A 15,468-nucleotide genomic window follows, 5' to 3' on the forward strand; every position below is an offset into this window, starting at 1 on the left:
AAGTAGGTTTGTTATTATGTATTCAAACTTGCAAACTTACGTTTTCTTTTATGGAATAACAACGTTAATATGGGAATAGATTTTTAATACTTAAGTTACGTCATAGTGTACAAAATTAAGCAAATTAGCTTTGAACTGTTAACTGACAACTGTCCGTCTTCAGACAAATATTTGATTAGCATGTCTAATTTCCCTTTGTCTAATTACGGCAGGCCTTTGCATTAACCATGAAAGACTTACATATCTTACTAATATTATAAATTCGAACGTTTACATGATTTATTTGAAGGTATCTCCATAAAGGCTTAATCTAGAAGAACTAATTATGTTTTTTTTTAATTCTGTGCGGACGGAGTCGCGGGCGACCGCTAGTCCAATATGTCTAAAATATGCGGGTATGTAAGTATATGAAGCTGTCATAGTAACATCTTATTTTATTAAGCCACTGGTAATATAACAGTATTATAATATTCTTACGATGAAGGAAAACTTCGTGATGCAGCCTGCACATATCTGAGAAGAAATTTAAAAGATATGTGTGAAGTCAACCAACCCGCACTTGGCCAGCGTGGTTGACTATGGCCTAATCACCCTTAACTTAGGGTAGGCTCCGAGCCCTTCGGTGGGGACGTATAGTGAGCTGATGATGATGATGACGATGAATATGACAGTAATTCTTTTAAGTCATTATTAAAACGTACTGGAAATTCTGCATGACTTATGGCAATAGCTCTGCATAAAAGTATGGTACAATTGTGGGGTTAATTCGATTAACAGGATAGTTGAGACGGTGAGAGAAAATTAAGATTGTCTTTCATGTGATTAAGATTAGGATGTCAGTACTATAACTTACTAGCTGTCGCCCGCGACTCCGTCGGCACATGATTAAAAGATCCGTTCAGCCATTCTGGAGATACCATCATCATCCATCCATCTAAACATTCGCACTTTTAATATTAGTAAGATAATGCTACGCTTGCGTATGTCTATGGGCAACGGTCACTTCGCTATTTCAGTGATTGCAGATGGCCGCTCGCTCGATTGCCAACTTATGGTATAAAAAAATAGTTGCTTGAGAATCATCTCCAATTCGAATAGATCTTGTCAGTTGTTCCCAAGCATGTTTTATTAATAGTATAACATTTCAGCGTAGGTGTGACCATAGAGTAGGTAGAATGCAGTAATTGTGTATCCTGCCTATACCGGCTAAGGCGATGCGATCTGGTTTTATTCGATATACTCAAGCCGTATGCATATCATCGATAAATAAAGATGAAAAGAGAGGGTTGAATTATTTACTTTATAAGTAGATAAATAAATAGATATTAAATAATAGGGGATTAGGTCAGCAGAGGCACTGTTTCGCCTTGCGCTTGACAGATCCAAATATTCCAAGTTAGCGGCGAGCCTTCAAGAATGAAGAGGCACTAGAAGAAGAAGAAGAAATAATAGATAAAAATACCATATAATGCCAGAAGACAGAGTATTTAACTTATATACACACCATCTTACTCCTTTTAAACTTGTATACAATTTATACAACACCACCTTTCTCCTTTCTCCTTTCTCCAGTATACATTGTGTTCTCATGAAACCACGATGATATATGATAAGACGTCACTTACTCTACGTCTTTTAACACAAACAAATTTAAAATTACATAGAATTTGCAATATATTTACGGAAAATAATAGAATATTTAAAAATGAAAAGTAAAGATTCAATTAGTTAAGTCCTCAAAAATTATTAAATAATGGTCATGTCGATTAACAAGGACTGTAACTCGTCTCTGAGGACAAAGGACTAGAACAAGGATGGATATTAAGCTTTTTCTTTCGTACTTTCAATTCTTTCTTTAAACTTCCGCATGCTTCACCTTCCAGTTCGTTGTAATCTTCGAATTATTTTTTATTAACGTCCGTGTACACTCCATCTGATGGTACTTTCATATTTATGGACACGTTTCGTCCTTCGATTTATTCTATTTTGTGCATATTTATGTTTTATAGAAAAGTAAGTGCGTAGTTGTCCGTACCGCATTGGTGTAGGCTATATTTAATTTTTTTTATATAAAAGAAGGGGGCAAACGAGCGTCGGGAACACTGAGGTGAACCAATAAAGTTTGTCTCAAAGTTGGCCGTTGATGATGTTGGACCTCGAAATATGGTCTTTTATTGTCGAAGGTCAAGATCCACTTCGACAAGATGCACCGTTCTAGTTAAAATTTATAATCACTAAATAAATAAAAATAATTAGTATCCTAATTATTTTCATCATTCATCAAGTCATATAGGTGCTGATAATACCTTTCTTTTAGGTCATTGACTTTAAAATGAATGAATACGTAAATCGATCGAAGAAAAACAACAATTAAATCTGACGTTGTTTGAGACAATTACGACGTCACAGCGTGAAGTTCAACTGTCACCATCCTTTGACATGTTTAAAAGTTTGAATGTCAATTTCCTTGTATAAAAACATAATTATATTACAATAGTTACGTTACAACAATTTGACGATACGTAAATATGAATAGAAAAGCCGGAATGGATCAAGACAAATACTACCGCTTAATTCTCTAAATTATAAACCTAATTGTTTATTTACCTTACTAATATTATAAATGCGAAAGTTTAGATGGATGGATGAATGAATAGAGGTTTGTTTGAAGGTATCTCCGGAACGGCTTAACGGATTTTAATGAAATTAGATACACACGTAGAACATCGTTTGGAGAAATGCACCAACTTTCGCGCGAACGGAGTCGCGGACTACAGCTAGTTAATAATTATATAAATAACAAACGATGAACGAATGAATCGATATCTGAGAGAGGGAAATAAATTTGGGATTCCTTTTAAAATTACCATTCCTTAAGCTGAATATCCGTCCTCAATCATAGCGTGTCATTCGGTAGCCGTCGACCCTCACACCTTGAAACACCCTTAACACTTAACCTATTTATAGACATCATATTAGGAAGTAACGCAAGCCTAACATCCTTTGCAACTCAACTGCAAATGAAGTTGCTACCAACGCATGTTTCTAGACAAACAAATTTGAGTCTTCGGCTTTTGTCATAAGTAATAGAATAGCTTGTACAGTCTAAGGTCCGCGAACTCGAAATGACATGAGCACTGTACCGGCTTCCCGAGTGTGATTTTTATTAATAAATGGGCCGACCTGAGTGCGCTCCGTGACACACGGCCGGAGAGAATAACGAACATTACAAATATTTTTAGTATATAACTAGAATTTATTTAACAATTTGCAAAAGTCTAAACGTTAACTAATTACTGAAGTATGTGATATTATTACGCTGGTATAAATTGGATATATGGGAATCATAATTTTCGGATACCTAATTTACTTTTTAAAACATAAGTACCTACAACTAAATGTCATATAAATGACGTGATTTTATGTACTTCCCCGATTGTCACTCTACTTACCCCAGTCGATGTTACAACTACGTTATCACTGTTAAGTGTTTTTAACATGTTATGATAAAATTCCGATAATTTTCGGGGTTGTTAGCATCTTCCTAAGGGTTCATTGAATATTTAATTTGGTTCAGTACTGAAAAATATAATAACTTAATAATATATACATAAACTTATTATTGAATTACTTAACTCTATATTAATTATTAAGTGACTAATTAAATTAAAATTAATCTACCAAAATATAATAATACTATAAACTATATACTAAAACTAAACCAAACTAAATAATATAAAAAATCGACCCCAAATCGCTGCGGTCGTTCAGTACTCAATACTTAGTAACATAAAAAATTTATAATTCATTTTATAATATATATTTAGAAGTGCTAATTCTAAAATTGTCTCTGGCTACAAAGTTGTCTATCAATGTCAAAAATTGACCGTCTCTTTACTTTCAAATTATTTGTTTAGTGTAACGTGATAATATCATTATGCGGTCGGGTATAAGCTACTAAAACAACCATAATCAAACCACATACAAATGTTATATCAATATGCTTTTGTTCATAATTAATAAGAACAATGCTCTTATAAAAATTTAAATATCAACGTTATCGGTCGATCGAAATTTTATGAGATTTCAACTTTATGATGCGTGTCATAAATTATTTTATCGCTACATATTATCTGATCCTTTAATGTCTGACCTAAAGTCTATGCGTGATATTATTTAATTGCAATACGATATAAGGCTTTTTACGATATTAAAAAACTCCCAGACTACCAAATAGTTACACTATGATACATTGTAGTAAAAAATCGAAGAAGAAAACGGTTCAGGAAAGATTGTACCGACTTTTATTCATAGTTTCTCAACAACTACTTAATGTAGTATAGTAATAGTGTTACTTACATAACTTCGGTCATAATCACAGTTATGAAGGTCTGTTTTAAGACCATATATATGTATATACCCACTTAACACGGTTAAGGCTACTTTTAGTTCATTTAACATTATTAAGTAGTATAAAAATCACTTAATCTCTTAAACATTACGCAATTTTAACAAAGCATGGACAGAATATATTTACGCTCTTCATTCTAAAGCACGGGCAAGAATTGCGGTATTTTTTGATATTCTCTTTTTCATGTTTAAATTTTACTAAATATCTCTTGGATAAGAGCTATTTACATATCCTTACGCTTAGTGTGTCGATTACCTAAATAGTCTCTTACTAAACCTTATGTACTTTTGTAACTTACTCGTTTATTGAACACAATACTTACAATAATCGAGCACTGAATGATATTTTTAGATATTACCTAACTAATCTATGCCTAAAACTATCGTTACATATGTTAAATATCTAGATAAATACGTTTATCACATACCTTAATATGAGTCACCCAATAATTATATCTAACGCAATTATCATCTTGAACACAATCATGACTTTCTGAAATAAACCAATACGACTTAGAGGCCTTCAAGACGCGAGCATACCATTTCCTTAAAGGCCGGCAACGCATCTGCAGTTTCTCTGGTGTTGCAGATGTCAATGGGTGTCGTTGATTACTCCGGTGTTCCCGCCGCTCATTTGCCCCCTTCTCTTATAAAAAAAAAACAGGCAGTCAAGTTTACCAAACAGATTAATAAAATATTTTACGTACATATAAATGTTTTATGCATTTGACAAATTTTACCGTCTCTGCTTTTACCCTTGTATTAAACTTTTTATTTTAATCAATCACTAATCAGCATTTCTAGAGCTACGTCAATGATAAAAATTTTCGGTACCATTTACCACCATTATATTTTTTGATATGATATTATTCGATGATTATTTTTATACTCCTTTAATAATACTAGCATGATGTAATGTTACTATTTTTAAACTTTAAATGGTATTTGTTACGGTCTTCAATAAATATGATAAACATAAAGTTTCAATTTAATTTATTGTATTTTATTCCATCACTCGTAGAAAATTGCTAATGTAATGCATCGAGTAGCTTTTATATTACAAGATTGTAGGTTGTTTCGTCCTTTTGATTAACCGGGTTACTTCAAAATTTATTTAAAACAATCAAGAAGTCTGATTTTACCCTTATAATACTCGTTTTTTTTTCAACTCAACTTTTTATTATAATTTTTATTATTCAACACTTCTGACAACTGTGTGTCACATAAGAAGTATACACACTGGCGATATGTTTCTCTTTTCGATCTCTATGTCTTAGAATATATTTGTTTTATAAATAATAATTTAAACTTTGTAAATTTAACATCGATCTTTTTAATCAAATATTTTAAATTTCAATAATCGTCAACATAATTCCTGAAATTAAAGTTTTCTTATAAAAGTAAATATCTTTTTTAAAAGTAAAAGAAGTACTTTGGAATTTTAACCATAATTAATTAAAAATTAGGTCGTTTGTGTATCAATTCCACAAGATGTCGCTAGTGTGTTTACGTCCCCAACTCAATTTGTAGACTCGTAGACTAGACTTCTGTTTGCAGTACGGACAGCGCGTGCCGCCCGCGATAACATGTCGCATATTTCGCGAAAAAAAAGTAAATAAATAAACATAACTTATATATAAGTAAAATATCGTCTTCCAATTCAGTTGTTATCGGGCATCTGAAGTGAGTGTAGCAATAACCTGCTAAAAAATAGGCGGGAAAAATTAAAAAACAAATAGTTTTTTTTTTTTAATTTTAACGATGGAATTCTTTAAAGTGATTTATGTTTTCGGTGTTATTGTCGGTGAGTTTTTCTTTTTTACCGATTTACATAAATAGCGTTTTTAAAATCAATTTTAAAAAAAAACTTTTTAAACTTTATTTTCGGCATATCCAAAAAGTATTATTAATTGTTCATTCATCTTCGCTTATCTGCTACTATATATTTCTTTATTTAAAAGTTGTCCTCAACGAGTATTTTTTTCTTCATCTTTTATACTTCATCCCTAGATGTAATAATTTAGTAGTATATTAATCAAATCAACGCAATAAAAAATCGATAATAGAAATGAGTCTACAGGACGTGTACCTCGCAAACTTTTTTTTAAGTTTTAAGAAAGCTTTATATGTCCAGTCTTAAGACTTCTTCGTTTACAGCATAATTAGTTATTGCAAAGCTCCTGCTGTAAATAAAAATAAAATGTATTAAAAATAATTTGACGGATTGTTTTCTTATATTTAAAATTATAATCTTAAAAAGTTACTACACACATTACAATGAAATGACAAATTTTCTCGTTACTGTGTCTGTACACAACAAACCATCACCGTCGTTGTCGAAAACAAAATTTTCATTCCCTTTTGAAACTACAGATTAAAATTGGTTGCTATACTAGACATGGTTATAAAATTGTGGTATAGTAAAGGGTTTTTTTCATTCGTCCTGACTACGGGACACTAACATTCATTGTAGCGAGATACAATTGGTTATTGAAAATGTGATATCTGAGTTTATCTTACATGCTCTCTGAAAATAGTGCACGGATGCAAATCAATAATGGAATTACTATTCTTTATCAAATAAACGCTTCTATTTATTATTAGTAGCGGTAATTAATATTAAAATATCCATCTTACTTATCTTATTTCTCACTTTTCTTACTAATAGTGTAAATGCGAATGTTTGGGTGGATGAATGGATATTTGTTTGAAGGTATCTCCAGAACGGCTGAACGGATCTCGGAACGGAAAATAGTCTGGAAGAACACATGAGCTACTTATGAAGTTTTTTCGGCGCGGACGGATTTGCGGTTGATAGTTACTATACCTATAATGATTTCAAAAATGTCGCATTCTCGTAAAGAATGAAAACAATTTATTCATGTCTCTTTGACAAAAGTAGGTCGACAGTCAGTTCCACTCACGTTCTTGTCTTAATTGGAACATAACTCTAGCACCCTTTCATACAATAGAGAAACAAACATTCAAAGTGAAATGCTTTTATTCAACAGTGAGTTTACATTGTCGACACACTTATGTAAAAAATTGTTGTCATCCCTTTCATTGTCTTTGAAAAGACAGAGTTAACAAGTATTTCGTGTTTTACTGTAACATGCCACAGTAAAACATTGATTTTGTCAGGACGAGAACAAAGAGCCCTATACTATCCCTCAAATGTTTACAGATTTGTGGTATAATTAATCAATTCAATTCTTAATAAAGAAACCTTCGCTTTACTTAAACTCTTTCAGATTTTTGTTTTCAATTGATTGATTGTAGATCTGATATTGGACTAATAAAAATATTTATTTAGAATTTTATTATATTTCTAACGCCATCTATTAGTTTTTTTTTAATTATATTTCTCAAATCATGACAAAGCAAAAATACTCCTCAAGCACTTTCTGTAGCTAATAAAAAGACTTTTGTATAAAAAGAAAAATTGGTAATGGACAATTAGATTTGGCAGGGGAGGAGAACGGAAAAATCCTCTTTTCATCAAAATTAAGCTGTCATTAGCAACCCCTTAACTATTGTAGATATCTTTGGACAGAGGTCACATTGTTACAGCGAAATTTGTTGACCTCTTGCACATTTGCCACCTTCGACTATAAAAAAACCCAATAAGAACAGTAGTAAAACAATGTACTTATAGTTTTTACATTTAGCAGTTAAATATTTGCAAGCCGTAAACTAAGATAAGGTTTTATTTGAATCAAATACTGTGTCAACGTTAGTAAAATTCCGACCAAGCGAAAGATTTTAAAGTTCTCAGTTAGGTATTTTACCGCGATAAGATACCAACTGTTTAGTATACAATGTGTTGTAACAATTTCAAAGTTAAATGAACACAAAGGAACAGGCGTAAGTAATAAGCTTAATTCACTTTTTGGTTGACCAAAACGTAACCTTTTAGAAACCGCAATGTTTCTTTTTAGGTCAAAAAGTGACGACCAAATAGACCCTTTAGCTTCGGCACGCTGTTTTGAAAATTGTCCTACTAGTATATTTTCATTGCCGTAACAGACAGAATTATATTGTTATTTATGTCTTTTTCATAGAGAATAAAAGAGATGGATATAACTAATAGATAGAATATAACCTAAACCAACAATTTAGATTATATTTAAAATCTTTTGTTACAGGTTTTGTGATGTGTGATTCAGGATCTGATTGGTCGTACAGTTGTAAGTTTTATTATTTAAGTATGTTTTAACACTCAGGGCTATCTTAACTCTTGTGGAAAAAATAACATAATTTACCAATCCAGATGAAACGCAATGGCCCAACCAGTGCCGCAACGGTGGACAGCAGTCTCCCATCAACATCATGACCAGGAACACCGTGGTGGACACATACGGTGCTCATATCCGGGGACCACTAGTCTTCCGCGGCTATGGAGATGTTAACCTTCGCGCAACCAACACAGGCCGCACGTGTACGTTTAACATTTTTACTAAGACACAGTGTTTGAGTTTGATTTTTTCTTTTAAATTATACAAATCATAATTGTCTAATAACGTAAAATCTAATTTTAGTTAGTGAACGTAAGTCAGGATGGCCGAGCGGTCTAAGGCGCTGCGTTCAGGTCGCAGTCCACTTCTGTGGGCGTGGGTTCGAATCCCACTTCTGACAAATATTTTAGTCCCGTTACGATACTTTAAAGATCCCGGGACTCTCATTAGTTGCACTTGAGGGGGGATGGGTTCTATGGAAGATTTCCACCAACACCCAACCCGCCATCACGAAAAAAAAGTTTTAAAAATTGACGGTTACAACATTGGATTTGTTACTCAAGCAAGTAGTCAATTAAATGTAATCCATTGCTATATAAGGTAATATTATTTTTCGTTGTATTTCTTAATTTACAAATGATTCCTTAGTGAAATGGATGGTGGAGGAGGACGGTCCCGCACCTGTGTTGTCTGGCGGCCCTCTCCGAGGCAATTACACGTTCGTGCAATTTCATCTACACTGGTTCTCCGAGCACGCGATAGATGGCATGAAGTACGTATCAACTAAAAAACATTATGAAAATAGTTTTTAGAAAGATTTTTTTTAATTAGGAAATTAAAGGAAATTTACAAATATTTATTGGAAAAAGTAATCGAATCTACGACTTTAATAGCTACTGGCCTTTAGGTTTTTTCTTATGTGAGTTTATTTTTAATATCTGTAGGTACCCAATGGAAATCCACTTACTGCACGTCAAGACTGGACTGACAGTGGCGGAGGCTTTGAAGAGGTCTGATGGTTTAGCTGTCATCGCTGTACTCTGTAGGGTAAGGGCTTGTTCATTCGAATGTATAGTGCAATCTGACATGCTATAACTCCAATAGGGTTGACAAAAGTGGATAAAATTTTATGTTCAATTAATTTTTTAAATCAATTTGTAACAACTCCATGATGAATTATCTATATTTCAATTGTCACTTTATTTCTTCAGTTATCGGTTAAATAACTCAGCTTTATTTAGCTTTTCTTCTCACACCCCTTGAACTACTCAAGTACTATTAAGGGATTTTCTAGAAGTTAGCCTATCTCTTTTCATGTCCATGAACGACGATAGCCACCTCGGTGTTCTCGCAGCTTGTTTGCCCACTTCCTTATAAAAGAACAGACCATTTAAACAATAACGAAACTATCTTAAAGCCGCAGTACTCGGACAACTACGTACAGTCTGTGAAAGCCCTCATGAACAGCTATTGATAAATAGTTTTTGTTTAGGTGTTCGCGGATGACGAGGACAATGACTATAGTCTGCATCAGTTAGCCGACATGTTGCCCTCTCTGCAGAACAGGACAACCGCAGGAAGTGAACTGCCCATCACATTGGACTTGTAGTGAGTACCAATTGCTTGTTTTTAATGCTAAAATATTCAGAGAAGGTAAATAGCCGTGGTTTTCTAATACCAAAATCTGTGTATAAAACATATCGTCATCCCTGTCATTATCTTTGACAAAACAGAGATAACAATCTGTTTTAAACTCAGGTCTCAGAAACTCACAGTAGAAGGTATACAGTATTGGTATCACGTATTATTTATCTTCCACGTGATATATTAAACAATACGACATAATTGTTATGTGACTTTTATCGACAGAAAATATTGCCAAAAATAACAAAGACGTTAATTGCAGGAGTTTGCGAAATTGCGAATAAATTATTATTTATACAGATGTTTAAGTAAGTTTTTAACAAAAGCTTGTTAAGATTAATTTTTAAAAATTATATATGCATGATAAAAATACAATGTAATGCATAATTTGAAATGTCTGGATTTGTATTCAATTAAATTTATTGTTTCATTAACAATAATGTTACACTGTTTAATTTATACTAACCGATAGAAATACAATGTTTTTTCTGTTCAAGACACTATCATTATGAAATACTTTAGTCACAAATTAATCCAAATTTGATTAGTTATTTAGTGTCTTTTGTCCACCAGTCGTCTGATGAGCGCACAACGCCAAGCTTACTACACGTACCACGGCTCGCTGACGACGCCTGACTGCCAGGAAGTGGTCACCTGGATAGTACAGGAGGAACCCATCATCATATCTGACTCACAGGTATATTGTTATCTATCATCATCATCATCTCACTGTTTTTATCTCACTTTATACATTTATATCAGTTTATCACTAAATAAAAGCCTTCTTTCATCCCTACGAGTGCACTTTAATATCTGAAAACCGTAGTCCTATTTATAGGTTTCCTAAGTATTCAAAAATATCGTAGTAGTCTAGACGTGTAATGTATCAAAAATCCGTTGAAAAAATTATGTACCTATTCGTCAAAATAATTAAGAACCTACGTCGGAAAGTTTTACCTAATTAACTCGATTCAATTTCAAAAGTAGATTATTGAATAATTAAAAGTTAGACTAAGTGTAGCTTTGCTCCATCAATTAGTTAATCTCAAGGCCACTCAGAAATGTATGCAACTTCCATAATTGTAATTTTTTTATATAAATATAATAAGAATAAATTCTTCGCTTATATAAATATTTATTTTCTATCCATCCAGTACAAACTATTCCGTCAAGTGAACGTAGGCGGCGTCGACAACTACAGAAGCTTACAACCTACCAACCGAGTTGTGTACCGCAGTGCTGGCTCGTCGTTGTACAATCCATCACCGATCGGCATGCTGGGTGCGCTACTTAGCATCACCTCCTTACTCAAGTCAACTGTCGGTTCGGGACTTTGTTTCATCACCAATTTAAAAAGAAAATTCTTCACCGATTCATCAAACGCATGCAAAGGTGAATAGTCAAGGAATTATTCCCTTCTCATTTAGGGTCATTGTCTTAAGCCAAAACTGTGTCATTGTCTGATCATTATAAGTCCCCACCGAGGGGCTCAGAAACTACACAATTTAGGGGTGACTAGGCCATAGTCAACCACACTGTGTATGTAACCCTAACGAAAAAAATTTCCAACGTATAACCTTAAAATTGACACAGTAAAAGTTAATATGTAGAAGTAATTGCATGGATATTTTTATTAAACTATCTAATGGTTTTTCGCTGGGTGACCACTAGTTAATATGATCGATCAATCGCCAATCAAGTGTCAATAGGCTAAGAAGCGAGCTTATCATTATCTCAAAGGCCGGCAACGCATCTGCGGTTCCTCTGGTATTGCTGATGTCCATGGGCGTCGTTGAACACCTCGGTGTTCACGCTGCTCGTTTGCCCCCCTTCTGTTATAAAAAAATGGTTAAAGGTACGGATTTCCGATCACGTGGTCGAGAGTTCGAATCCCGTCATTCGACTATTGTCGTAAACCATATCCTAGCACAAGCCTAGAGCTTAGATGAAATGGTAGAAAGAAATATTAGTAAATACACAAAAATCTGCAAATATTAAAAAAAATCGCTAATGAAATTAAGCTTCATAATTTATCAATTATTGTACACGTGTGCAATAATCCCACTGACGTGTTATGCATTAGGATAATCCTAGTATACATTATATCAATCAAACAATTATGACATCATCGTATTATCAATGTAAATATAAATTAAATTAAATTTATACTTATTAGCGTAAGTTTCCACTGGTGTAACATCTGTGCTTCAACAATTTTGACATCTCGTTCATTCTCATATCAAAATTGTCAATTTATCTGATGACACTATTAAACGTTTTAACAACATTTAGGATTCAAATAGTTAAGTTTAGTAGTACGTAAGAATTTATACAGTTATTACCCACTATACATCCTCTCTGTATCGCAAGATTAGCTGTAAGAGGACTCTTTGAGAGTTAAGCTCACCTGTACATCACTGTATTTCTATGTAATGTTACACTATGTACTTTAAACTGGGTACAAAGCTTAAAAATAAATAAATAAACATTTTAAATGTTTTACGCAATTATCAAACAAAACAATACTAAATTTCGATTTACTATTAGTGCCATTTCACCTTCAATATTTTTTAGGATGTGTGGGTTTCTGACACCAAAAACTGTGTATAAAACATATGATGATGAGAACCGGAGGCGTAATTTTAGACCTCTTTCCCTTCCTACCCTTTCCTTATAAGAAAGGGGATTTGATGGAGGGAACGTATAGGAAGGGGAAGAATTCTCTACGTACGTCTCTTTCGACAATTAAAGTCACGCCCCGTCATTTCGGTGAATTCAAGTGGCCGCTTGTTTGTAAAACGGATAAATTTTTAAACTTCTGATCTCAGAAACCCAGTTAGTTATCTATTATTTTACTTAGGGCATAGTTTTTAAACGTAAAACTTTATCAGATATAGTAATATGTAACAAGTAAATATTAGTATGTCCGTTTTGAACATTTGACATAAATAAACTGTCCAATGGAAAAATTATTTTATCTTTTAACATGTTTGAGAATCACTTAATTTAAAAGTTACATTTATTTTCTTGACATATTTACATTCTTTTGTTTTGAAACATTTCTAAAAAGTAATTAAGGTTTTATTTTTTTAAATTGAAATAAGAGCTATTTACGCTAAATAATTTATACGAAATTAAAACGATTGCTTAAGTTAATGAATTCATATTAAGTTTTATCCGATTCATACCAGATTTTGATAATAATCAAACGATTAATTTTAGTAATTTATTTGATAATATTTAATGACACGATATGTTATCCATATCTTACATAAATATAAAGAAATTAATCCTTAAATATTTAATAGCAATTAATTGTTTTAACAAAACACAGTACCAGATATATTACTATATAAAATATTTTAAGTAATTTTAAAATAACGACTAAAATATTAATTAATTTATACCGTTATTTTTATACTTTATGTAAAGGTTTATTTTTCTTTCAATAATAAAAAATAAATTCCAGCTTGATACCTTCACGCATTTTTGAGAAATGGGCCTTTACAGACAGACGGACGGACAACAAAGTCATCCTATAAGGGTTCTGGTTTTTTCTTATGAGGTACGGAACCATAAAAATTACCTATTTCTTAAACCAAAATTTAAGTTTTTTGTCAAATATTTTGTGTATATTTCATATATTTCGCTTCTTTGTTATTTAATTGTCGCAATCTCAATTTAAAATCTTTTTAATGTTACAGGAAATTTATAAAAATAAACTTTCGATTAGATAATCAAGTAATCAATATTTATATAGATAAAATGGTAACTAAATACCTAACTCCGTCACCTTTACTTATACCACAGACTAATAAAAATAGATGCGTTCACTTAAATTTTATTATTTTCAAAAATCGACTTTTGTACGAAAAAAATAAAGTTGGAAGATTGCTTCCAACTTTATTTTTCTTTATTTTAAATAGGAAAAAAAAAGAAATGAGTACTATTATTTTTTCTATTTGTTATGTAAGCTTTGTGTTTAGTTATTTAATGTTAATATTAAGGACAATGTAATATAATTTTTTACATTTTTTATTTTTTTTTAATGAGTTAGTAAAGTGATAGTTTTCGCTAGATATGTTGTTTTGATATAGATAACAATCGTTTTGTTCTATTTTTTAATTAGTATATATATTAATGTAACTTAAACTTAAAGTGTAAGTTAACTTTATTAATATTTAATTGATTTTGTAAACGTAAGATTCTTCATCATGCATATTGAAAAATGCATTAATTTTCTGATAAATTTCTATATCGCAAAATTAACGCAAGTCTGATATATGTTTTTTTTTGTAGTCTTAAGATAAAATATCTCATGGTTGTTATTTTTTGTGTTCTTTAGTGATAATTAAATTATTTCATATACAAGACTTTTGTTTTATTTTTTGTTGTGTCGATTGTTTTTGGAACCCCTTGAAAAATATATTGTTGTCTCTGTTTTTTGAAAGAGACTGTAAGGGATGGCAATATGTTGTGTGAAGAACCATCAAAGGATCATCTTTCACTAATTAAGATTGCCATCTATCCACTTATCCACAACCATTGTTGTATATATCGGAATCAGTTTGACTGATATTTAATTCTTTTATTAAAGACTAGCTGTCGCCGGCGATTCCATTTGCACGGAATCAAAAAATAATAAGTGGCATATGTGTTCTTCCCGACTATTTTACATATTTGTGCCAAATTTCTAGAGATACCTTCTAACAAACATCCATCCATCCATCTATAGGGTGTCCCAAAAGGTTACGTACATAGGAAGGGGGATGATAGGGGTGGTCACAAGGGTCACCAGAAAAATAAAATAAAAATTCCCTTCTGGGTATTAAAAAAAATTAATGGCATTTTGGGTTATTGACGATAACATAATAGTTTTTTTTAAGTATAGCAATATTTGTAGGTCATCGGTTACAAAATTGCCCCAGAAGGTGTAAAATTTTTAAGTTTTTAAAAAATGCCATTTATTTTTTTTAATACCCAGAGGGGAATTTTTCTGGTGACCGTTGTGACCACCCCTATCATCTCCCTTCCTATGTACGTAACCTTTTGGCACACCCTGTATACACTCCTATTTATAATATTAGTAAGAAGTATGATATAAAAATACATAAACTTACGTAAAAACTGATTACATAATAATGACTTTAAATAATTATAACGATTTATAATCATCTAA

The 15,468-nt window shown here is 32.1% G+C and overlaps 1 protein-coding gene and 1 non-coding gene across 2 annotated transcripts; both read left to right on the plus strand.

Annotated features, from left to right (window-relative positions):
* Window positions 1-5,976: 5,976 nt before the first annotated feature.
* On the plus strand, window positions 5,977-12,029 carry LOC106117616 (Carbonic anhydrase 8). Its single transcript, XM_013311996.1, has 8 exons — window positions 5,977-6,214; window positions 8,556-8,597; window positions 8,681-8,848; window positions 9,294-9,417; window positions 9,590-9,692; window positions 10,138-10,253; window positions 10,863-10,986; window positions 11,444-12,029. Exons 1-8 carry the CDS (start codon window positions 6,172-6,174, stop codon window positions 11,687-11,689), a joined length of 966 nt encoding a protein of 321 aa, XP_013167450.1. The 5' UTR covers window positions 5,977-6,171; the 3' UTR covers window positions 11,690-12,029.
* On the plus strand, window positions 8,962-9,045 carry TRNAL-CAG (transfer RNA leucine (anticodon CAG)). The gene has a single exon. It is a non-coding gene; the product is annotated as a tRNA-Leu (tRNA).
* Window positions 12,030-15,468: the final 3,439 nt, after the last annotated feature.

Source organism: Papilio xuthus, unplaced genomic scaffold (genome assembly GCF_000836235.2).
Source record: "Papilio xuthus unplaced genomic scaffold, Pxut_1.1 DF829567.1, whole genome shotgun sequence".
Classification (NCBI taxonomy): Eukaryota; Metazoa; Arthropoda; class Insecta; order Lepidoptera; family Papilionidae; genus Papilio; species Papilio xuthus.